Source organism: Dermacentor albipictus, chromosome 1, assembly GCF_038994185.2.
Source record: "Dermacentor albipictus isolate Rhodes 1998 colony chromosome 1, USDA_Dalb.pri_finalv2, whole genome shotgun sequence".
In the NCBI taxonomy this organism is placed as follows: domain Eukaryota; kingdom Metazoa; phylum Arthropoda; class Arachnida; order Ixodida; family Ixodidae; genus Dermacentor; species Dermacentor albipictus.
The window spans coordinates 321,455,494-321,481,118 of record NC_091821.1 but is presented as its reverse complement, the minus strand read 5'-3'; the positions used below and the strand labels follow the sequence as shown (position 1 = coordinate 321,481,118).

At 50.3% G+C, this 25,625-nt stretch overlaps 1 protein-coding gene and 1 non-coding gene across 8 annotated transcripts in view; one reads left to right on the top strand and one right to left on the bottom strand.

The window, feature by feature from the left end:
* The window catches only part of HDAC4 (histone deacetylase 4), a 337,065-nt gene that overhangs the window by 44,587 nt on the left and 266,853 nt on the right, over window positions 1-25,625 (bottom strand). For 5 of the 7 annotated variants that reach the window (XM_065453150.2, XM_065453153.2, XM_065453155.2 and 2 more), the window contains 2 exons: window positions 2,479-2,541; window positions 345-544 (listed from right to left, as the gene is read on the bottom strand). In XM_065453150.2, coding sequence (XP_065309222.2) covers window positions 345-544; window positions 2,479-2,541 — 263 coding nt within the window. The remainder of the gene's footprint in view (window positions 1-344; window positions 545-2,478; window positions 2,542-25,625) is intronic. The other 2 variants (XM_065453156.2, XM_065453152.2) reach the window with 1 other exon arrangement.
* Window positions 25,159-25,232, top strand: TRNAT-CGU (transfer RNA threonine (anticodon CGU)). Its single transcript has one exon. It is a non-coding gene; the product is annotated as a tRNA-Thr (tRNA).

Genomic DNA, 25,625 nt, shown 5'->3' with positions numbered 1-25,625 from the left:
TTCTTTGGCTTTAAGTGCAGAGTTGTGCGCACAAGTATGACTCTACAAGAACTTGATTTTGCGTGGTTGCCAGCTGCAAGACAGTGCCATCTGAGTGCTGATGTGAAGTTTCACTACACTCTGTTCTCCTAACTATCAAGGTGAAAATCTTGATGTAATATAATAACTATCAAGACGGAACGTCACTTTTCACCATTTACGATGTGTGAATGCTGCTCATGTTTAGTGGTTTAGCTACAGGGCAAATAAGCACCAAGAAAAGTGGGAAAAGAATGTGAATAGTACGTAAAAAGGCGCAGTTCAGACTCCATGTAACTGAGCAGTTGCACAAAAAACGCACGTACCTGCTGCTCCTGTTTGAGTTGCAGGAGCTGTTGTTGGAACTGCAAGTGCTCCTGCTGCTGCTGCATGTCTCCTGTCGAGCTCGGCTGTGCAGTGGCGGTAGCGGCAGCCAGTGGGTGCTGCGGCTGTGGCTGGTGCAATGGTTGGGAGCCACCTGGCAGCGAGGGAAGCCCACCCAGGAAGCCCATCACACCATGCTGGTCTGCATCACACATTCATACATGCACACACAAGCACATATTCACATGCAGAGTCTTCACAAGCAATGAGGAGAATCAGTGGCATGGGAGCACCGGCATGCACTTGTGGAGGAAGGAACAGAGGGGACATAACTTTGCCTAACTGCATTCGGTTTGCTGCCTGATACATAGATGACTCAGATGCACGTAGTTTAGGATAGTTTGCAATTTTAAAGATGATGGATATAAGAGCATAGTAAGACAGAGACACAAGAATCTGAATGACGTGACACTGAACTCAATCTTACGTTTTTATTTTAACATTCTGTTATATTCATCATGTCATGCCAACTAGTGCATCAACAGCTTCTGAGTTTATTTTCCAGGAGAGGTAACGTTACTAAAAACAGGGAGCAAAAAGGAGGCCAACATACGCAAGTGTATGCTGTAACTGAATGTTTATTTTGGAGACATGACATATACAAGGGTGAATCAGAAAGTGTTTTCTCCTATTTTTTTAGCCAAATTATGGCTGTAAATGCAAAGTCAACATATCCATTGCCAGCGGTGCACCTTTCTTGGACCGGCCTGGCCTTATCTGCTGGTAGCTCTGCGGCACGACGCTGCTGTCCATTGTTGAAGATGGCGTTTGTGCCTCACATGTCCACGGCATGAGAGCCACGAAATGTGATTCATTTTCTATAGAGCAAGGGACAAAGGCCATCATAATCCACAGGAAAATGCAGCCCACGTACAAGAAAAGGTTTCTCGCTTTGAGAAGTGTAAAGTGGTGGTGTGGCGAGTTCGCAAAAGGACATGAAGACTTGCATGACAATGAGCGTTCGGCGAGGCCGCATGCATCGCTGACTGATGACAACATGGCAGAGGGGCATCTCAAATTTAGTGCTGCGATTGGACAAATGTCTGAACAGGTGTGGGGACAATGTAGGAAAACAGTGTAAGGTACCTAGAATAGCATGTATATTTGTAATTACCTGTATGTACCTTATTTTAGCTACTAAAAAATAGGGGTAAAGTGTTTCTGATTCACCCTCATATATATATATATATATGTATATATATAGTAGAGAAGAATTGGAAGAATATAGTGGGTCGTCCCCTTCAGCCTTTTGGCTCGTGAATGGCGCTCGTACTGAGAATCCGTGCCCTGCACTAACGGTCTGTCCCAAACACTGGTGACTAGTAACGTAAATGCCTTTACAATATATATATATATATATATATATATATATATATATATATATATATATAGAGAGAGAGAGAGAGAGAGAGAGAGAGAGAGAGAGAGAGACTGGTGTCACTTGGTTTAAGTGCTAAATCAAGTGCATAAAAATACTGCTCCTTATTTTCTAATCCATTTTTAGTTTGAGAGGCTTAGTAGCAATGTACCAAGCATTATGGAGCCAAGGTATGCCACTGTGGAGCATGAAGCAATGGGGGTGAGGGCACCCGCCGTGGTTGCTTAGTGGCTCTGGTGTTGGGCTGCTAAGTACGAGATCGCGGGATCGAACCCCGGCCACGGCGGCCGCATTTCGATGGGGGCGAAATGCGAAAACACCTGTGTACTTAGATTTAGGTGCACGTTAAAGAACCCCAGGTGGTCCTAATTTCCGGAGTACCCTACTATGGCGTGCCTCATAATTAGCTCGTGGTTTCGGCACGTAAAACCTGATAATTTAATTTTGGGGGTGAGGGCAACCAGTGAGGTGTGATGAACATCCAACATCCTAAATGTTATGCTACCTTATTCTTCTGGAACAGACACAGCAGATATTGAGATTCTGCAGCAGTCATCGCTTGAAATGCGACACAATTTTCACAAAAGCGAACACCCTTTCTCTTTGGCATTTTTGCAAGACAACAACAACACACACAAAAAAGGAGGAGCATAAGCCAGAACATTAACAATCAAGTGATAACTTCTTTTCTTCCTTACCTTTTCTTTGAAGGTTGCTGTATGGAGGATTTATTTCCATAGTATGATGGGACCCCAGGTTTTCTGTGATCAGAACGAAAAGAACGAGAACATCAAAGGATAAATTTTAGGATACATGCAGCGTCAGTGTTTTTCAATGTCAGCACACACTCAACAAATTAAAGAAAGGCTGTCACCATGGTTTCGCAACGCAATATATGCATACTCAGACATCATAAAGAAAGCGGCGATGCATAAGTTAAGCAATCACCTTTGCTTCCTTGATCCTATAGAACTCTTATTTTTTTCACATTTACAGTGACCAGATGTCACACAGGAGGCGAGGGGAAGACTAGGGCAAGGGAGGGGGGGGGGGCGTGCTCTGTTTTAAATAATATACTCAGGCAAAACATTATGCGGATATTCAATAGGCCCTCTACAAGTACTCCGTTGAAAGAATGTAAACCGGTATTACAAGTTGTTTTAACGAAAAAATTGAAGGAACTCGATTGCTTATTGCTCAGCGCTGCACACACTGAGCCCGCCCGAAGGCGCAAAAGTGATCAGTATTTTGCCATTTATGGCGTGAAATATGAACCTCTATAGAACTGCGAAGTTTCTTGAGTCGTTTTCCGGCCACAGTAAGGTCAAGAAATTTGAAGGAGTCGAAAGACTTCCGTTTTTTTTTCGGTTTTTTTTTCTTCTTCAGAAATGAAAGCAGGATGTATTCGAAATTCAGCGTCGGTTAGAACTGCGAACGAACACAGCGGCGAAATGGCACTCCGAGACAGAAAATCTGCAGGCATAACACCGATTCTACGTCAGGCAACCTAGACAAAACTAAAGCGGCAAGCCTCGTCAAAGGTTGCTTCACTGCATAATATATATGCCAGTGGAGAAGCCACCTTCATAGGAGCAGGAAAAGCAAGAAAAAGTTATAGCGGACGATCGAGGTGAAAGGAACACGAAGGGAAGACAGAGGAGAATGTTTTACCCTGAAAGGTGATAGCTTGAAGAATAAATCAAATAAGCGAATCGGTACTGGCCAGTAAACTAGCAGCTGGAGGAAAGACACACCAATGTTCCAATGCAAAGTCTTCAACAAGCACTCACGCCATAAGATAAATAACGCGAATGGATTCCAGCCTCAACTCAGAAGACACCTGTCGGCTCGCAGCCTCTTGCGGCGTGATGTCCAAACATCAAAGCAAGCGACACTTGCACGTGCCAATCACTCCTATGAGTAACGATTAAGCTTACTGACGAAGTGCCCTAAGAGGGCCGTTTTGAGCTGGAGTCCACTGCCAACGTAAACTGAAACACGGCAAATGTAAAGTATTCAACGGTAACGCGTCCTCGAGATTCCACATTCGCCACCGCGTGCGTGACAGCCGCGTCGTTAAAGGCCCCGACACGGAGTCTGGACGTCGCATCACATTAAGCGAGCGTCTGATGCAGCTGACACATCACCATCCTGTCGGCCAACTATACGCGCGAAAGATGTTCTCGTTATTTCACCGCATCTACATCTAGCTTGCGGATTTCAATTCACGCCGATAGCGAGCGCTCGACGCGTCGAGCGCTACTGCACCAAACATGCAGCGATACGTGACGAAATCGCCAGCCACAGCAGTGAGCTCGCCGAGCCGAGTGTCAGTGTCGCCCACGCGTGGACACGATGCGACGCGCGCACGCGCACACGGCCAGAGGAGAGCGCGCCAGGCGGGCCACACAATTTCCCTCGTTTCTTCCCGCCCAAGCAGTTGGGTGTTTTGAAAGCGTCCCGCTCGCCGTCACGGGAGACCCAAAGTCGCGCGGGGGTAAACACGGCGGATCGCCAGCCCCGTGCATGCCCGCGGCTCGAGCCGAGAGGAGGCCCGGACGCTCCCTCCCCCTCCAGCCTCGCGCTGCGCCCTCTCCTTCGCTCTGTTGCTGGTGCCGCCGCCAATCAATATGAGCGGGCTTTTTTCGGGATCCTGGGCGCTCGCCTCGGGTTCTGGGAAACGCCCGCCACGGAGATGGAGCACGTGACGGCGACGAGAGAGCGCAGCGGCGAGAAGGAAAGTGGGCGAGGGTGGCGAAGGGCACCGAGTGCTCTCGTGGAGAGAGAGATGTTGAAACGGGCACGTCCCTCAAGTAGTAGTTCATTACCATGTGGACGCATCAACAAGTTCCGCGAGCCGCGCTCGAAAAAAGAATCCGGCCTTCAAGTCAGTGTTCCGCCGCTAGGCTGCGCAAACATGAACACGCTATGTAGTAATAAGAACAACGAACGTAAATGGCTACGATAACAACGGTGAGCCCAGATGACCCGGTGAGGCGTAAAAATGTCAAGCAGTAAACGGGTGGGCGACAGAGTGCAGCGATAATTAGAGAGAAAGAACGTTATGCGATCAAACTATACAGCGCGAGGCATGACAGCAACGCACGCGCGACGCAAGTATCTGAGTCGAACAACACTAGGCTGCCACGCCTTTCGAATTTCGATCGAACGACTAATTTAAAGCATAACGTTGTAAACACAACACATCCCGGTGTCCAAGTGCGTTGACTCTTCGTACAATGCACACAATCAAGTTAATTCAGGTAAAACGTATTAGACGTGAACGGATCACCCCAGCCCCGGCCAATGTTCGAGTGCCTAAAGGTAGATTTAATGGTGTATGTGCACGTGCGTGCATCGTCTGATAAAATTATATTGACAACAATGTTCCATCCACGCGTGTCCCTTCTTTCCTATAGTGTCTATACGCGGAGCTATGCGATGTTTCAGAAACTTGTCCGAACGTCCGTCTGATCATGTGAGAACCTTAAGTTTACTTCCTTGCGCAGAATGAGGACATGATTTGACGAATAATGTAGATATGACAAATGTGGCAAAGAGCGGCACTTAACCGCCTGACACCAAGTGAGAACTTAGCTCATCATTAGGCTATATAGTGACAACCACAGATACGAGGACACACTCGTATCCTAATTTCAGCGGATTCCAGCTGAAATTAAATATAACATGTGGTTTGCGAAAGGCTTGCGACGTATAGCTGTAAGAGATCATCGCAGTATGGCCATCTACAGGTGAAAAAAGCACGTATTTCAGAGAGGCAGACATATAATAAGGTGGAGAGATTAGTCACTTAGCAGGCACATTGTGAGCGATGTAAAACACATTACTAACTAGAAAGCGTTTGAAAAAGCCCAAATTTCCACGCGCGTTTATGAGAACGGTCAGGCTGCTGACCACAACAATTATCGTTGAAGAAAAATAATGCTCTCCGCAACAGCGAAGGACAAAGCGGGGAGTATTGATCGCACAAGGAGTGAAATACTCGTGTACACCGATCCCGACAACGTCGCATCGATTTAAACGAAGTGTCCGCATTCGTATCGAGAGAGAGAGAGAGATAGAGAGAGAGACGGCTCACTACTTGTCGACGTGTTCATCGGCCACGCGGCATACAGGAGAGGGCAGCCCGTGACAATGACGATTGTTAGCGCACCTGAAGGAGCGGCCCTTCAGAACCACGGCCGGCACATGTTCGTCGGTACGTCGCGGGTTCGGTAAAAGCACAGATAAACGTTTGTCACCAGCAACGAAAAGCTCGCGTCCCGCCACGATCGATGCTTGAAAGCGTTTGTCGCTCGCTAGGCACCTGGGCTTCGCCCTATAGTCTGTTCGCCGTAGCGGTGTCGTTAGCATGAATAAACACGAAGAATGACAAACAGAGAGAGGAGGGGGGAGGGGGAACATACAGGCGGTACAATCGTCACAGGTAATGAAAAAGTTTGTTTCGCAGTGCACGGGTTGAAGACGATGGCGTGCACTTCAATCTCTCTCTCTCTCTCTCAGTGTTTTAACGTTCCGCCCCGTTTAATGTTTATGTTCAACATGTTAACGTTCACGAGAAACGTTGGCGAAAATATCGGTAACTTCGCGATACTGTAAGAAAGGTTACGTGGGATGTGGTCCAACTCTCAATCGAGGACAAATATAATGGCACAAATGTTCCCCGAGATTCGGTTAAAACAATAAAAATTGGAACTTCAAAAGGAGCAGCGACACCGTTAATGACGTCTTTGCAGTGCTGGGCAGAGAACGGGAGCAAATCGAAAAACAAAGCGTAAGTGACCGTATACGTAGAAAGACGACATAATACGATGAAAAGAAGTGAAAAAGAAATACATAGGTCACTGCAGTAAAGCCAAGAACGCGGCGTTGTGCCCTTTTATTTTGAAACAGCGCGCATCGCACATGGCCCAATCACAGCAGTTCCAATTTAGCAACAGCGTGACCTTGGAGTCGGACGCTGCCATTGGTCCGCTCGGTTAAGTCGACGCGCGAGGGCGCGCCGGCTCTTTCCCACGTGCCGTAGCAGACGCCTCCGCACTGCGCATGCGCGGTTCAATCGCTCGCTCGTGCGCGCACAGGATGGATACACGGGAGACTCGCTCGTTAGATGTCGTACTCAGTACAGCCAAGGGGCTTTAAGCCAGCCAGAGCGCACTAGCTGGCGAGTGAGTCTAAATATAGCCGAGCCGCAGTAAACGCAACGCGCGAAGCCCGGAGAGGAGCGAAGAGAGGGAAAGCAGCTCAGGGCGGCACATGCATATCTCGCTAGCGACGAGGAAATAAAATAACGCCAGTGACGGATAGGGTGCAATGGAACGAGGGAGAGGGTCGTACGCATATCGATCCGCCATCGGCCTGCGCGAAACGGGCTGCGTCAGAGAGCGAAGGACAGAGGGGGCTGGGGGGGAGCCGTTGCTACAACGCCGCGTGTTTCGAAAGAGCCAAGTTTCCCTCGACGACACCGCACGCCCACGCATCCGGCACCGACAGAGAGAACTCGCGCGCAGCGCGGCTAAAGCCTATTAGTGGAGGCGAACGAGGGTGAGAGAAGGGGGAGGGGGGGGGGGGGCAGGCACGCGTGGCCTGCCACCATCCACCCACACACGCTCGCTTTCACAGTCTGCGGGCGCAAGCGCGTCTGCTTGTTGTTCTGTTGCGTGTCTCGAGAAGCCGAGAATAGCCCTTCGCTGAAGGCCGAGGGCCGCATATAGTAAGTAGCTCGATAATATGACATTAAACTGCTCCAGCACGCCGCCGTTCTTGCGCGCTGCCTAGAAACGCGAGGAGCTTTTCTCTTGTCCTAAAAAGCATGCCCCGCCCCTTTCCAAGCAGTTGTTTACCAGCGACTCCCACGCAACGAATACATAGAGGAGAAAGAAGGCAAAACCTTCGCTGCCACGGTATGGTGTGACATCAACGATCAATGAAACGTCTTTGCGTGCGCATTTTCCTTCTTTACTGCGAATGTTTAGAGGTTAAGGTCAGTGCGGGAAGAAGCGGTTACCGTGACGTGTTTTAATCGTCACCCATATGAATGGCAAAACGATAACATGGTGCCGAGAACGATCGACATTTCTTCTTTCTGCGCCTCACACTAGACTTGCATTAGAAGGTGTGTAGAACGATAGAACAATTCCGGAGTAATCAATCACAGCGCTTCGCGGGTACAGTCGTTTACTTTTGTCTCTTTCGCACGCTCTTGATCTCTATCACAAACGAGAGGGCTGACGTTCTCAGGTTGAGTCGGTAGTTCGGTATTTTTGTTGTGCTGTGATAGATATATAGACGCAAGCTAACTGTGTGTGTGAGAGGGAGAGTGAGAGAACAATGGATATATTTGTTTCATAGGAAGACAGGCGCATGAAGTGATCGTAGTAACGTGGACAAAAACCCGATTCAGTGGCGCCAAGAGATACTGTAACGCAGTCGGCTAGGCGACTAATATGCAGTCCGCCTGCCGCGATGGGTGCATCGGCTACAAACCATCAGCAGCAGCGACATGGCACTGGACAAAACAAGCCCCCTAAATAGAAACAACGGTTTCAGGATGTGTTTTCAGAGTAAACTAATAAGCTAAATGGATCCAGTGGATTGGCTGCATCACATGTCCATAAGATGCGATCCCTGTAACATCGCTTAGGGCGTACGACGTTACGCGGAAACCGGCGCTTGCGTTGAAACGGGCCTACCGAAGGATGACGAGTATGTATACATTTGAACGCCATTGTAACGAAGTGATTGAGGCCTCCGAAATAATTCCTTATAAGGGCCACTTCGTTATAAACGTGGCGCATCCCACAGCTTACAATAGAACCAGGACAGAATTACTTTTTTTTTTCGTTTTGCAGGTCATTTCGTCCGATATTCCGTCTGCGACAGTGTTGTATGTGCTTCTTCATTGGCTGTCGTCCTGGTGGGCGGTGACCTGCGTGTCACTGGCCACCGCCAGGAGGCAGCGTTGGAACAGAGGTGTTAAATGACGGTGCGGAGAGAAAACAAGGTGTTCCGGGTCATGGAAACGAGGCTCATTTAGACGCTCGTTGCTAAACATTTGACTTTTTTCTGTTTTACCTCAACGATGTAAATAAGTTTTGTTCAAGTGTCAGTAAACCCGGTGTTTTCCCCAACTTCCAAGGTTCTGATTTCTTCAACCTGAAGGCTCCGCCACGCTACGATATGGAGTCAGGTTCGAGACGTAACCTAGCGCCGCAACACTGACACTAGAAGAGTAGCCAGCAGAGAGGAGAGGGAGTGGAAAGGAGAACGAAAGGAAAGTTTAAAGCTTTTCGACAGTTCGCGTTTGACGCACATTCGTGTATGCGAAGCGGCCCCGCGAGCCGTCGTGAACGAAGAATACGGCAGATATATATATATATATATATATATATATATATATATATATATATATATATATATATATATATATATATATATATATATATATGTGCCTGTGCCTATGCGTGCCTATGTGCCTATGCTTTATCTTTTAGAATCTCTCGTTTAGCCGCCATACCTTTCCCACCCCATCTGTCCCTCTCTTGCTTCGTTCAAAATGCGTCAGGAATTTTACAGGCTGATCACGCGAAACGACTGCGCTCTCTGCTTTCACGTCATTTCCTCGCTTGTACGACACGGCGTTATAAGGCTAGTTAGCGACATTCACACTAGAACACGTTAACGAAGCAACGCGAAGTAGGCTATATAAACGTGAGGGAGCGCCTCCGCTCTTTGTCTACATGTGCATCTCCGTGCAAGCTTCATCCGCGCCGAGCATGAGGAATCACATATTTCCTCGCATTCTCTCGCTTGACTCTACCTCCATCCTTTCGTCTTCCAAGACTCAACTGTAAGGGGAGAGAAGCATGTCGCTGACCTTGCGACGATAGATTTCCTCTAAATGAGCGCGCACAGGAACTGTCGAGTTGCGGCGACGGTTCTCGGAGACTGTCGCAGGAAACGGTCATTAAAAAAAGAACCTCGCGGAGCTACGACGCGAGAGGAGACGTTCTATACCCGTGCGGTCTTTGGGGCGGACGTTCCACGACAGGCGTGGGTCATGCGTGGGTTCCGGAGCAACCGTTTGCTCGGTACACAGAGGGCGGATGCACGAGCCCGCAGCGCAGCTTCCGTTTTTCCCGAGAACCTTGTATTTTCGGTCGCGTATCGGGCGCCGGGCCGCGCGCGCGCTTCGCCAGCTTCTGTCAGCCGGGCTTGAAAGAAACGGGCGAGAAAAGAGCTATCCTACGAGAGAGAGAGAGAGAGAGAGAGACGTAAAGTTAAAGAAAAAAATTGCGCCGAGCTCCTGCCCGTACGGCTACACGCACGGCTCTAAAGAAATGCGCTTCGGCGTGACTGGCAAGGAAGACAAGAAGAAGCGACGCTATTTTCGTAACGCTTCTGCTGTTGCCGAAACGCAACCCGGCCAGCCCGTCGGCCCGGTGCGCGCGTCCGGAAATCCACGGGGAAGAAAAATAAAGGGGGTATTTTCTCTGTGTCGGCCCACCCCGTCCTTCGCTCACTCTTGCATCCTTTCCTGTATAGGTCTCATTCGACGGAACGTCTCCTCTCGGAAGAGTCGTGCACGGACCTGGCGGTGACTTTTCGTGGCGTTACCAGGAGAAAGAAAGAGACAGAGGGGGGAGACGCTCTCTTCCTATTTTTTTCCCCCGCTAGCAAGCGGGAAAGAGATCGCGCTGCTTCAAATATCTTCACAACGAAAAAAAAAGAAAAAAATCTTTACCGCACATCTGTTGCAAAACATGAATTCAAACATTGTATGGACGATAGATAGTTCGGCACCATGCGTTCGCGGGCTAGTTGGGGCGAATCCATAATTGCTTTGTTAGCGCGAAACAACGGACACAAGAGAGAAGACAGGACATAGGCGCTACTCTCAACTGACATCATTTTATTGCGTCACTCCTTCACATGCAGAGAGCAGAATCTAGAAGAACATGCACAATGAGCATCATGTGCAGGAACCTCCAAGGTCCGATCCCCAGAGCGCACTGATTATGTGCCTTCTTTAACCTTGTACAGCGCTGAATATGGTTTTTTGGATTCTGTCACATGAGTGCGCTCTGGTGGTCGGATGTTGGTAGTTCCTATACATGGTGCTCACTGTGCATGTTCTTCTAGATTCTGCTCTCTGTGAAGGAGTGACGCAATAAAATGTGAGTTGAGAGTGGCGCCTATGTCCGGCCGTCTCTCTAGTGTCCGTTGTTTTGCGCTAAACAAAGTAATTATGGATTGTATGGACGGCCTGCAGACTTACAGTAGACACCATACTCGTATATAGATTTACTCTTATCTACGTAAAGTTTATATATATATATATATATATATATATATATATATATATATATATATATACTGTCTACATAAAGCTGTTCTTAGTATTGTCTGTTTCTTTCGGTATACTGATCAACAGCGGCCTAAGAAAAGAACGTGCGCTTCAGGCTAAGAACTTTCCTGTTGGGCAGCTGTTATTACTTAGCCTCCATCTTCCGACTTTTTTTTTTTTGAGGGGTGGAGTGTTCCGGTTTATCGGTGATTCACGAAGCTCTGAATCTAGCTCATTTAGGAAAGTCTAGAGACACAAATCGACGGTACCTTAAAGGCCATAGATCTATAGGCTGCCCATAAACTTTCTATATGACAAGCACGTAAAAAAAAAAGAAAAGCCCTACTGTAGACTTCCCACAGAGCCGTCTTCTTTCTTTAAAGTAGTTCAACTTCAAGTAACTTGAAGTTCAACTTGCAAGTAATTCTTAGTCTGCGACGACAACCAATAAGCGTCTCAGCCTGCTCGTTTCAAGAAAAAGAAGAAAAAAGAAAGAAAGGAAAGAGGGAGAAAAGTCAACTGCATAGGTCGCAGCGGGCAGAATGGGGGACGCTTTCGAAGCCCTGTGAGCAGATCAAGGCCACGCCTAATTTTTACCGGCTGGAAAGGAAAACTGCCCGATTGCACGCAGACATCGCGGCCATTGTGACGAGTACGAAGCGCTCAAAACGTAGCACCGCCCCCGTAGAAGGGCGCGAGAGCACGTCGAGGCAGCCAGGCAACGCAGGACGAGAAATCCCGACGGTACACACACGCGGGCGAATCCCCGCTGTGTCGTCCACCGAATGATGTTTGTGCTAACTGCACCGAAAAAGAGGATTCCGTGCGCAACCTTCGCCGCCACAAGCAAAACAAAGTTTGCACGACGAGAGGAAGCTGCTTCAACTTGAAACAATCAGTGGAACGCGAGGGCGCAACGAATACCGCACCTTGACGCCGTTACTGCTCTTGGCAGTGGCTTTAACGTAGTTCACATAGCGCAGTCACCACTCAGAGTATACGCCACACGCACGCACACACACGCACACACACACGCACACACACACACACACACACACACACACACACACACACACACACACACACACACACACACACACACACACACACACACACACACACACACACACAGTTATCTCTCTTTCAACATATATATATTATACACAAACAAACTTTAGTGGTGTTTATACACAAGTGCACAAAGATAATTTATAACTACGGCAAATCACACATACCCACATTTACGCTATATTTACCACAGAAGTGGACTAAATAATGCACCATTCATAACCAACACTACAGCATTAGAAAAAGATAAGCCGATTGTCCATGTTCAAACGACTACGCCGCGTATTCGTACAAGTCACATTTTCTTAGCCACATCTTGAACTCTCTGGATGTGTTACCTGTGGCTCAGTCATGAGCTACTCTGTACTGCTATAGAAGGAAAATACGTCGCTACTCTATATATATTGTAACAGTTAGTGTCGGGCGCCCGAAACATAAATACCGCACGCTAGACACGTCGGCATGCAGCCCTCTCATTCCATCTTTCCTGCATCAACCTTCTTTTTCCTGCTGCTGAACACCAAAGGTCGCGGGATCGAATCCCGGCTGCGAAGGCCACGTTTCCGTAGGGGCGTGATGCGAAAAATGTTCGTGTACTCAAGCTTCTTCTTTTTCTTCTTCGGACTATTTTTTGCCCACTGCATGGACGAATATCTCCTCTTTGAGCATTCTTCAATTACCTCTGCCAGCAGATATCACATTCCACCACCTCTTCTTTTGGCACCTTAGACTGCGTCTCCCTTCCCTTGTAAAGGCTCAGCTACACGTTTAATAACTCCAAATGGTCACTATTAATCCGGAGTCCTCCACCAAGGCGCAAAGGCGCAAAGTTGGGAGGTAGTGCAACATCAAGGCGCAAAGGCGCAAAGGCGCAAAGTTGGGAGGTAGTGCAACATCGGGACGTTAAACCCGGGGGAGCTTAAAAATGCAAAAGTTTCAGAAATACGGTACCGAAACTTCAGCTCTGCGCACAAAAGAACCGAGGAGAAGTCAGGGGTGTGCGCATGCGCAGAGCCGCCGACACTCAGTAAGCCCGCTCGCGCCCTCTGGATCTCCTTTGTCCCCTTTCGCGTCGTTCGCGTGCCGTCGTCGCCAGGGGCTCGAGCGACGCCGAGCGGGCATCCCCGAGTCGTCCAATGGGAAGCCGAGTCCAGCGTACACACACGCACGCTGGCACGAGCAAGGCGCCAAGGCCAGCCGGCGCGCTATTTATAACACCGCCTGACCCTACGCGGCGCGCGGGCGTCCCCACATCATCGCCGTCGTCCGGGCTGCAGCGGGCAGAAGGCGGCGGCCTTGGCGCGCTCTGGCGACGGCGGTCAGCGACGGATTTAAACGCATTCACACCGCGTGAGCACGCGCCGGCTGTTGCCCGCCAATGGACACACAACGAGCGCGATTGAGAAGTCACTGGCGCGGAGTACACAGTGAAGCCGAGATCTCGGATCCGATCGCCCCTTTCAAATTACCGCGTCATCCCGATAAATCAGAGGGACCCGCGTGCTGCTCGAATATGCATGCACAGTTTGTTTGCATACCTACGTGCACGCAAGATAGGCAGGGCCCGTGAAAATGCTCAGTTGCCCGTTATGCAATCAGCCAGCTGTGCCGTATAACGGAGTTCTGCAGCAGCTGGAGTTGATTTTGAACGCTTCGTCATATTTGGATCGCGTTATGTGGTCGACGTCGCAAAATCGCGTTCATGGAGATGTGGCTCAGCAGAGCTTACGATGTTGTGTCATTAAGATGCAATTAGAGCACCACGTAAACAAACGGACAAACGGGAAAGGAAATCAGAGGATCGATATCGCGAGCTATGTGTCTCACAGGACGCTGACGGAAACAAGCGTAAGGAATGTGTAGTTGTTATTTTGTCCCTAACACAAATCGGAGAATGGGGCAGGGGGGGGGGGGGGGTATTTTTGTTTATAGGTTTAAAGTCGATGTTTTATTCAGACCTCTTGAACAGTACTTTATATGTGTATCTCTTGTGTTAATTTGCGTAGCTTCATACTTTATAGACATACAAGACACGTACGTGTAGCCGGATGAACGTGTTTTTAGTTCTTCTAAGGAAGTTCATGTTTCAGGCTCCGGGCATGACGTCCGTTATACGTGTACATGCTGCCATTAAGGACGAAATCCCCATCACTTTTGCTAAAGGTGTCGAAAAGCTGGAGCGGCTGTGGAACGCCGTAGTACTGCCAATCGGTAACGACAGCTAGCAAATGCTTGTGCTATATATTGGCGTTCTACGCCGCGGGTCTGCAATGCTTACTCGTCGAAGATCCCCACACTGATGCTTAACAGCGCGGAATTTCCTTACAAAGAGAACAACGCGGCGCAGCCTTAAGATCACAATCCCGTAATTGTTTAGCGATAATGGCCGTTAACGCTTTCTGCCAGCATGCGCGCGCACGCATCTCTGTAGCTGTAATCGACTGCGGCATCTAAAGTTCACAACAGGCAGGACCACCATAACGCCTAATTAGCCCAGTTATTTCTCAAACGGTACATACGTGCGACCTCTGTTGCTCTCTCCACCCCCTTGGCCACCCACACACGTTCAGACTCGCAATCGCGTGACGTCAAGATGGTGACGTCCTGAGAGCGATAAAGCGCCGAAGAGAGGACGCGTCGCCGCCAACCAACGACGCAACGTGCCGATTCAGGTTAGGCGACAGAGATTCCGATTATTTTTAGTTTTACGTTCGCGCTTGTTTAACTGCATGTGCCTATTACGTACGCTACGAAGGCGTCCGCGCGACGTTTCGCAACGTCAGGAGCACCGAAATAATTACGCATTCCCTTCAGGCGCGCACAGAGTAAAAACGGACATTCGTGGAAACGTGCCCGAGTTCTCCCGCCGCACGGTCACCGGCGCGGAGGTGGCGCAGGGCGCTATGAATAAACCGGCGGCACCAGGTTCGCGGTTGCGTCATCATCAACGGCTGCACGGAGACACGCGGCCGTACGTGTGGCGTGCGAAAAGCGGAGTTGGAGAAAGGCGACTCCCAGAGAGCTCGACCCCGTTGAATCACACCGGACCGCACAATGGCCAGGCACAGCGACGCGTTAATTGCTCACACGTTCGCAAAGAGCACCGTGCACAGCTAGCGAAGCCCTGTGGAAGCGGCGACGTACTCCGGAGGAGAGCTGCGCGCAGTCGCCTCCAGAGGGCAACATATTGTGGTGTGGCACGCTACAACTGGCTTTAGCCAATGGAACGCGCGATCGTGCGAGGGTAGTACGCGCCTCATCTCGTCATCAGAGAGCATCGCGCAGTCGCAGACTACATCACAAAAGCACGACTCGCAGCTCGAACTCAATGCATGTATCTATATATCTTTAAGTATCTCCACGTCTATCTCCACGTATCGCGACACGCTTAACACCGAGTTCTCAATACTCAGGAATTCTTGGAATACCCGCACATAAGAGCAGCGTATGCACATGAACCACCACATATGTGCTCACAGAGCGTAAGCCTACAGGACAGGAGCCGCGCTTGGATCGAATGGAAGTCAGTGAGGCAGTGGAGCATACTCGGCTTTACGCAAAGTACATATGTATATGGAGCGTGTTTTCGAGAATCGGAGCGCGCATTACGGGAGGAGCACGGCTCTGACAGCCCAGTGCCGCCATAACGACGCAGCGCAGTATGACGGCAAGCGTGTGGCGAAACGCGTCGCAAAACGACACTGCGCGTTTGCACGCTCCGCCGGGAAGCGCGTGCCCCCCCCCCCCCCCCCCTTCCCTTTTCAGCGCGGCGTGGAGTGCGTCCGGAGCCACTGGACCGGCAGGGGAGTGTCAAAAGTTTCTGCGTCGACAGGATGTCTCATGCAATGCAAATCCAGTTCCGTCGCGTTCGGATACCGCTTGCACGTTGCACGCATTGTTGTTTCCACGGGAAGGGCGTTCGTGAGTCATGCATGGACCCGCCCGTTTCTATTACGCGGACGCACGTGTCAGTCGGTGCGTATGATACGACGTATGCAGAACCTACACGCGAAGCCCCGAAAGCGGCCAAAACACTTCTCGTCGAGCGTTCATTCCATTTGCGTGCGCCTGCCGAGCACGCCACGACACGCTGTCAGCCCGTATACGTGGTCACGGCCGGTCTCTAGGGGAGCGCGTGCTTTTAGAAGCGCGCGCACCCCTCGAGACCGGCCGTGACGTGGTAAACAAGCGCGGGGTAAAATTTGAAAGCGACATACAAGGGTAGATCTGTGCCGCCTGGCACCAGACATATATAGAAACGAGCGCTCGCGCGCATCCTTACTTCTTGCCCTGTTCCGTTTGTTGGCTAATAACTTAACCGAAGAGTACGAGTTAACTGTGTTGTAAACTACGATGTGAAACATTCTTGACGAATTCGACCCAGTGTTCTGTAACGACTCTTTCGTTGGTATCTGGCCGTTTTCGTGGGCCGATGTTCCACTGGGTACGGGCCGCTCTTCAACGAATATCTCTGACACCAACTTGGGGTTCTGGGTATCACAACAACAACAAACAACACCTACGTAGCGACGTGTATGCGTAGTGCGCCATCACGATTGCGGTAAAGATGCGCTGTCATTGCACTTAATTATTCAGAAAACGCTATTCTATGCATGGAAGCTCAAAAGTAACTGGAACGCCAATACATTTCGTCGGACACATTGAAAATTAATATCTCGAAACTGGCGTAGTCCTGAAAATTCATTCTAAATCAGTATGCCTTGCACAGTACTCGCTAGCTAAAATTCGTAATTGAAAAATATGCCGTTAAGTAATTAACTAAATATATGAAGTGTGTATTTACGTTAATCATTCCATTACGCATTTTGATTTCTCGTAGAAGTAATGGCCACATCACTCAGTAATTTAGATCAAGGGTTAGAATTGTGCTATTTGCCATAGGCAATTTCTAAAAAAATTGGTGCAGCTACAAAAAAAGACACCCTGTACACGTAACCTGCGCACAAATACTACCTGAGACGCGTTTATTCAAAGATGGTGAGCAAACTGTCATCTCTCCTAAATGTAGAGAGAGAGAATGAAGAGGAAATGCAGGGAGGTTAACCAGATATGAGTCTCCGGTTTGCTACCCTACACTAGGGATGGGAGATGGGGGTTAGAAAGACGACAGAGAGTATATTAGTGCAGATACCGGGTGGTAGATAGTGCGGCAACACAGAGGGCAAGCTAACAGTTTGTTGCCCATTAGTCTCACAAAGCCAAACGTGTAATTTTCGCTATGCGCATTTCGATACCTCAAAACAGTGATTTAAGGGTTAAAAAAATCAGAACGCGAAGCTCATAGATAGCGTTTTTGATATCCTACAGCAAGGCTTCAGTTGTATGTACCAACCAATCATAAATTAATTAATTAGTGTACTCATTATTTTTACGCAAGTAAGATTTCATTGCCTTCTTGTATAAAAATGTACTCTTTATCGTCAGAAATAAAGGTGCGCAAGCTGTTTTTGATCTCCTTTGATGTGGAATTGCGTTTGGCCTCTTTCAGCAATAAACTAACAACGCCTGTACACTGTCATACTAACACTACCTGTTTAAACAGTCGTGCCCCTCTTGCAATCGCTTACTAGTGGACAACGAGCATCGGTACGTGACATAAGACGTTTTACACAATCGAGACACGATGTCGTGACAACGCATACAAAAACAGAGGGAGAGAGAGAGAGATAACGAAAAAAAAAAGAGAAAAGGAAGCCAATGCTGCGCTTGGAGTTTCCTTTCGCTCCCGCGGAGGCGAGTGAACAACGACTGGCGCCAACCGGAGTGTCCGGGCGATAACGCGAAAGCCCGCTGTTCTCCACTGTGCCGAGCTAATCACTCGCGCAAAGGCTCGTGGATCCCTGCACGCTACGCTCGGGGCTAAAAATAAAGCGAGCACGTTTCATAAGCCATTTCCGGCACTTCAGAAACACTTAACAGAATATATATAATACAACGTCAGCGCGGCAACTTCCAGCCGGTATGGCCGCGTTCGGCTATTAATGGGCGCGGATTAGGCTTCCCAAAGCGTCCCATCCGCAGGTCGCGGAGACAGCGCAGCGGCTCCTGCTTAATTCCTGCACACTACTTCTAGCACGCCTAGATATAGCGATCAGCAGTGTCGAACCTCCTGTTTTGTTCGACGCCTAAATATAGATGCACGAAAGTATTTGCATTTCTTTCTTATCAGAACGCTTCCGGCAATTGTGTCGGCGAGTGCCGGGCTATTCACAACGGGAGAAAACAGCAAGACAAATAAGGAAAAAAAGAAGGGGGGGGGGGGGAGGGAGTAACGAAAGTATAGCTCGTATTAAAGAGAGGTACGTGCCTGTCTGTGACTCCGAAACGTTGGCATCAAACCCGCCCATCCGATAGCGATAAAGTAGGCCGCTTGAGACGGAACAGCTGGCCGCGCCGGAGTTGCCGCACACATTTCGCCTCGTTCACATTTCTTTGTCGCGCAATGCGCACAGCGAGTCAGGAAGCGCGTGGCCAACCCGCGCACACACTGCACGGCCGTGGGCACCACGGCGTTCTTTCTTCACTTTTCTTTTCTTTTTTTTTGTGTGCAGGCACACCGTATATTTAGCCCTCGGTGCATACGCCCGGAACTATATATAGGGACCGCACCTTCCTTACGTCACACGAATATAGGCGAGCCCGTTCTTCTTTCGTTCGTTCTTCCCCTTCCGTCGTCTTATAAAATGCTCGCCGCCGTTGCTCTGGGTGCCTGTCACGCACTAACGCGCGGTAGAAGCAGCGGCAGCAGAGTGGAGCACGAGGAGGGGGGCGGTTCCGCGTGGCAACCCGCCGTGCCGAAAGGGGCGCGCGCGCGACCGACGAAATATCGGGACGCACGCAGGGAATACCAGAGAGCGCGGGCGCCGAGGAGGCGCAATTCGCGGGTACATAGCGGTCCTCGATTTATCTCGCGTACTCACGTCCGTTCTCGGCGTCTACAGTGCCGACAACGCGGCCGAAACATTGCGTCACGCTCTTCTTTGTTTTTCGTCCTCTATCGCTGAAACTAATTAAGACTGTTTAAACCAATGGTCGACCTACAGATGTCCAAGCAGAGAGACTTGCTTTCACCTACACTCGACCATTTCTAGATGAGAAAGTGTACAGGATTAATAGAAAAATTGTTAAATCTGTCTCCTTCGGCCTAAAGACTTCCAAAGGGCTGTTTGCAGGGACCTGACGTTCGAATTTGTCTTAGCGAATGTCCTAGAGCGTTCATAAACGGGACTCCTAAGGAAAGCATCTACAGACCCTCGATAAATGGATGACTGTCGAAGAAATGGCGAAAGACGTCACGAAAATTCGCTTCACCTGACTGCATAAAGTCTCATAGTAGCTGCGAACAGACTTCACAGAGTATGCGTAAACATTATATACAATATGTTGCAGAGGTGGTCGAAAGACTTATGACCGGGTACTTTCAATCGTATTGGGTGCGCAGATCAATAAGCCTATGGAAACACGTTTTCTGTGCAGACGTCTAAATAAAGCTTATAGACATTCTTACTGCATTTTCAAAGGCGATAAGAGCTCGACGAGCACGCATAAACGACAGTGAAAGTATGCCACAGTACATGGGCTCCTTGCGGCAAAGCAGCGTGCGCGGCTTATAGTATCAGCTCGTCAGGTTGCTCTTCGTCACCGATGATCGCCCCTAATCACTGTTTCGCAGATCTAGACCGACGCAACGGCGACCTGCAGCTCGCCGACTTCATTGGGCCAACGAGTTGTACGAATCAGGAACTATGCATTTCGTGGCTCTCGCGTGTACCTTGACACGTCCTGGGCCTCAGCAACTCCGGCCGCGTGTAATCGCTCAAGTGTAGAACAGTGGTGAAATATTTCAGCTAATGCTCTTGCTTCTGAAGGAAGAAATTTATAGCCTATGTACCAGAAGGAGCAATGCTGATCTAGCCTATGTACCAGAAGGAGCAATGCTGATCTGTAGGAGATTCTAACCAAGGCATAGTTATAAACCTGTCTGCAGTCGATATATACGTAGGCTAACAACGGTGAATACGCATAATTATTCTATTGTAGGATGCTTATTTCTAAACGCGGTCAGTGCTTCCTACGAGTTTCTTCTTTCTGTATGGTCCTGGCTGATGCATGGGTTATAATCATTTCTTTTTTTTTTCGCACCGGAATGGCTGACAGTGCTGCTTGTGATAATTGTGATAGCGAGGAAAAAATAGAACATATCCTTTGTCATTGTAGCAGCCACAGCACCCAGAGGCAGTCGCTCGTGACGGAGTTGGTACGCCTCGACAACCGGCCGCTTTCTCAGCAAGAGATGACTGTGACACTCCCGAGTTATTTTGTATGTGCGTGTGTTTGTTTTAATCTTCGTCTCTTTTTATGTGTGCGCATTCTTCCCTTTTTATTTCTGTGTCCTCTTAAGCGTTTCCGAGTGCAGGGTAGCAAAGTGGGTGTCTACCGGTTAAGCTCCCTGCCTTCCTCATCTCATGTCTCTCTCTCTCTTGCTTTGCCATAACAGACACCGAATCGTCCTTCGCATTTATTTATTTATCTTTGTCTAAATTTTCCTCGATATTCTCTTGCCATTTCTTCAAGAAAGCCGGCCACAATCCTAAGCAGAGGCACGTCTCACTGCGTCTTTATCATCATATTTTTAAGGGCACAGCTTTCAGCTCTCATTACCCTACCAAACCAGCACTACCTTTACTCTCAATCGTTTGCTGCGAGACCCGCAATTTTAAACAGTTTCTGCGATGCCGGTCGTTTCCGAACGATCACCCTTCCTTGCCATTTTAAGCGTTCACCTTAGCATCGTTACAGCAACTTGCACTGTTCTGATTGCGACACTGTAGAAAGCGAGTTTTATGCACTCTTAAATATATTTCTTATTTTTATTTCGAGAAATGCGTTCGAAGTGGCTTTGCCGAGTATTTGCCCGACGCTACACGAGCCTCGCCGGAATTGGGAAGCAGTCAACGTACACACTCCGGAGGGCGCACTGGTACACCGCCACTCAAGAGCACCGCCGGTCCGCCTGGACCATCACTCCCCATTTCCAGAGCGCATTTACGGCAAGGGCAGGGGAGAGCGCGGCGCGCCAATAATATCAATTGATGCGCGGTTTCACGGGCGAGTAGGAGGGAAGCACGGCACGACGGGGGGGGGGAGACACACTCGGCACACGCACATACGCAGAGTGCGCCGCGGCAAACAGGCGCCTAAATATAGCGCGCTCTGCTCGAAACGCAATCGATGGTGAACCAAAGTTATATACGAGCGGAGGTTAGCTGCCCCTGGTTCTCCCGATAGGCGCGGCGCAGGAAAAGGGGGGGGGGGGGGGGCGAGCAGGGTGGTGCAGTGGGAGAGGGCGAATCCAAGGCAAGAAACTCGGAGCACAACACCGAGCCGCGCCCGAAACAACAACAGAATCTGCGAGCGAGAGAGCAGCGCCGTTGCAGGCGGCGGCCACTGGAGGCACGACTCATCCGAGAAAGCGGGAGGGCTTGCGGATACGCGCACGCGAAAAAAAAAAAAAATAGACGAAAATGCGGGCTGCCACCATCACAAGCAGGCGGAGGGACGAGGCAGGCGAGGAAAAAGCTCGTCGTATCCGCAGCTTTTCTAAATATAGTCCGCGACCGATGGCACCGCGAAGAAGTGCTCCGGCTCTTTCTCACACACGGTCACCGCAAGCTTTGCGTGGTGCGCCGCGCGGCTCCCCCCCTTTTTCTCAGCAAGAAAGCGGCCCCGGAGCCTGAACCGCTGCCCCTCGCCAACCTTAACATCCTCGGGTACAACGAGCGGCCCAAACGCGTCTGGCTGGGTTGCTGCTCCGCGGAGGTTGTTGCTGGCGCGCCTGCCCGAGCAACAGCGCGGTGCCGCAGGCCACGTCGAAAGAGAGGAGGCGCGAGTTTGTTTCTGGCATCAACCGAGGTCGGTCATCGGAGGAAGGGAAGGAGCCCCGGGAGCGCGGGTCAGAGCTCGGGTCAAGACCTATGGGTCAAGAACGGGAGGAGCGCGCCCTAGCTCGGAGCCCACTCGGCGAGAGCGAGGCTAAGTTTGCGTGGTTCATCTTGGGGCGAACGGAACACTGACCGGCTCAGTGTGCCAATGGGGCACCTCGCTTCTATACGGCGTGCACTGCTTGGCATCGGGGCGCGCTCAAGCGGCAATGACACGTGAACGCATCTGAGGCATATTTTTGGCGCGGCGTGGCAGCGTCTCCTTCACCCCGCCCGAAGCACTCGCTGTAATCAGGGATGACATGCATTTTCTGGCGTTGTGACGCTACCGCTGTACATGACGGTCGCGTGCAGCGTCATTCATTCCTGGGGCAGTACTGAATTGCAGCACCGCGGATACGCCAGCGGAGGAGTGCGGTCAGTTTTGATGGCGCAACAAGAACGGCAGGGGCACATTCATGGCAAAAAGTGTATTAAGCACACCTATCGGCGCCCCCTGTCTGGCTCGTCCGTGTCTTCCCTGTCACCCCTGCACGAGCTACTTTCATAATTCTGCTTACAATTGAGAGCTGTCTTGCACATTGACCACAAATCTAGTCATAACAGGATAATCTCCGTCAATAATTTAGTTCTACGAATATATATATATATATATATATATATATATATATATATATATATATATATATATATATATATATATATATATATATATATATATACGGCCCTTCCTATATCACATTGCACATGCAGCGCTCTTTCTTTCATATGGTCCATTCACTCGCAAAATGTCATGCCACAAAGCTGCGTGTCGTGCAGAAATTGCACGACACTGCAGAAGTTGCCGCGGTGTGCGATGTCCGTTAGCTGGAGGCCACAGAACGCGCCGCTGTCATGTCATGCAACTTCAGGGATTCAGACTGCACTCATCGACACATGATTGCGTCTGCGGAGATAAGAATCAGAATACGGCCCCTGATCACATATTGATTAGGGGCCTCCTGAAGAAAGTCCTCTTCCGACGTCCATATCGGTGCAATATCGACGGTCACTCGCCGAACTTCGCAATTTCTAGTCGCTACAAAGAGCGCGAGCAGAGGGAAAACGAGATGGGCCTTCAAGCAACACCACCTAGATTAGATCTATAGGTGGTGTTGCTTCAAGCCTGACTTGGATACTGCAGCTGCTCCTCTACTTTTCTTTCCTTTTAGATCCTCCCTGACCCCCACCTGTTTTCAAACTTCTTTCCGCAATTGTATATCTCTCTCTTCTGGGCAACATTTTTCATTACTTCCCGTTATTTTCACTTGCAAGCCATCCTATCCCTGCGATATGACAGCGTTGAAATGCCATGTGTACATTTCCTTTTCCCGGTCCCTCGATACGCCGCTCCCTTTTCAAAAGCACGGGTCCTTAATTCCGCGCGCACTTGCAGATCCCCGCCCACGCAAGAGGCCGCGCGCGCGTGGGCGCGCAAGCGACTTTCGCCGCCCACGCTGACAGCGCGAAATTAGGGAGGACGCGGAAAGGAAGCGAGAGGCGGCGGACTCTCCAGGAAGCGCCAAATTTGTTTATTTCAAACAGCTTCTTCGCGAGAGTCGCGGCCGCCGCGCACGTGGGCGGAAAGCGACCAAGCGCAAGACGCCAGAGGCGCAAACCCTTTCTCTGTACATCAAACACGTCACGCGTACGCAAATACCCGGCTATAGGCGGGTCTAAACGAAACCGTTACCAAAGAGACAGTCTGGGACCGTTTCACGGGGAAAAAAATTAAAGTCCAGGCTCGCCCACTCGAACGTGGCGGCTACGGACGGCGAGAGAAGAGCTGGGCCCGGACACAGGCGCGCGAAATATACAGAAGCGAAGCCCGCGAAGCGCTAGCGGCGTTCAAAACCCCTGGGCCGTCCCCGCTCTCCTCCTCCAAATGCACCGGAGCAGCAGGCAGCTACACCGAGCCTACAGGCAGGACACCACCAGAAGATGGTGGGGGAGAGGAGAGGCCATGTGACCACGCGAGCCCCGGGTTGGTCTAAAAATAGCCTTCCGCGTGGCAGACCCCGCTATTTCGGGGCTCGGAGACGGTCGCGATCGATACGGCCGCCCCGGCCGGGCTTCGTCGGCCGGAGCCCAAACCCTGCAGCGTGGGCGCGCTCTTTTTCTTTCTCGCAGCGGGCGCACGATACAGACACACACACGAACCACCATCGCACAGGCACGCTTGCGGTCTCTTCGGGCCGAACGACGAACTCCCACGCGCCTCCCCCTCGGCCCAGCGTGTCTGCGCGTCCCCATTTAGAGTCCCGCGCACTGTATGTCTCCAGGCAAAGGTCGCCAAGAAAAGAGTGGCAGCGCCGGTTAGTTGGGCAGGGTGGGGGGTCGCGCAACCCGTTCCCCTAATAGCGCGCCACTGAGACGAAGGGTGTCCGACCCGAGATGACAGGCACCGGAACGATCACCGGGGCGCCTTGTGATGGGCGGGAGGCGCGCCGCGACACACCGGCAGTGCACACCGGGGGTCTCTCTCTCTCGCTCTCTCGTATATGGCGTGGACGGAGGGCGTATTTTAGGCCGGCTCGTTGCGTAGTACATTGGCGAGATAACGGGCCTCCAGCGAGTCCGTTCAGCTTCGCTTTCTTTTTTTCCCCCCGAACCGCCGCTCATCTCCGATCGTAAAACTTGCTCCAACACGGGACACGACGCGACGGCCGCTGCGGAAAGCCGCGTCGCCGGCTTGGGACCGGCTTCCAATTAAACCCATCGACCGCTGCCTGGCCCCGTCGTGCTATATTGGTCGTCGGAGGCAGTGGCCGCGGCTTCTCGATTATCCCCGGGGCCTAGAGAAACGAGAGGCAGCTGAAATGGTAATGATAGTAAACGTCAGATAAGTCCTAGCAGTCGCCTTGTTGGAGCGTTATACTATTATTTATATATATGTACTCTGTTGAAGGCTGGTCCACCAGCCGAAAACGCTCAAGAACGACGCCGCGGTAGCTCAGTTGGTAAGAGCATTGCACGCGTAATGCGAAGAGGTGGGTTTCGTATCCCACCTGCGGCCGGTTGTTTTTTCATCCACTTTCACTTCCATTAATTTCAAGTTTCTTTAATTCAATTAATGCGTACAAGTACTTTCCCCTGTGCTGTCTTTTGTGTCTCTATTTGTTGGCTTCCTACGATATGACTATAGATAGATAGACTGCCCTCGTTGTCATCTTGCACCTGTCTCCGATCTCTTATAAACATCAGCAGCAGTAGCGGTGGTGGTGTTCTGCTCTTTCTTTCTTTCTTTTTTAGCTCTGAATATCCCTCACCACAGCTGAAGATCGACTCCAATCGTATACTTTGCACTTCGTTATATAGCGTAGCCTACAACATCTGCGAGGCCGAGGAGATAACAGCCATCGCTACGGCTATTGCGGCGCACACCAACACAAGTGAGGAACCCCACGTC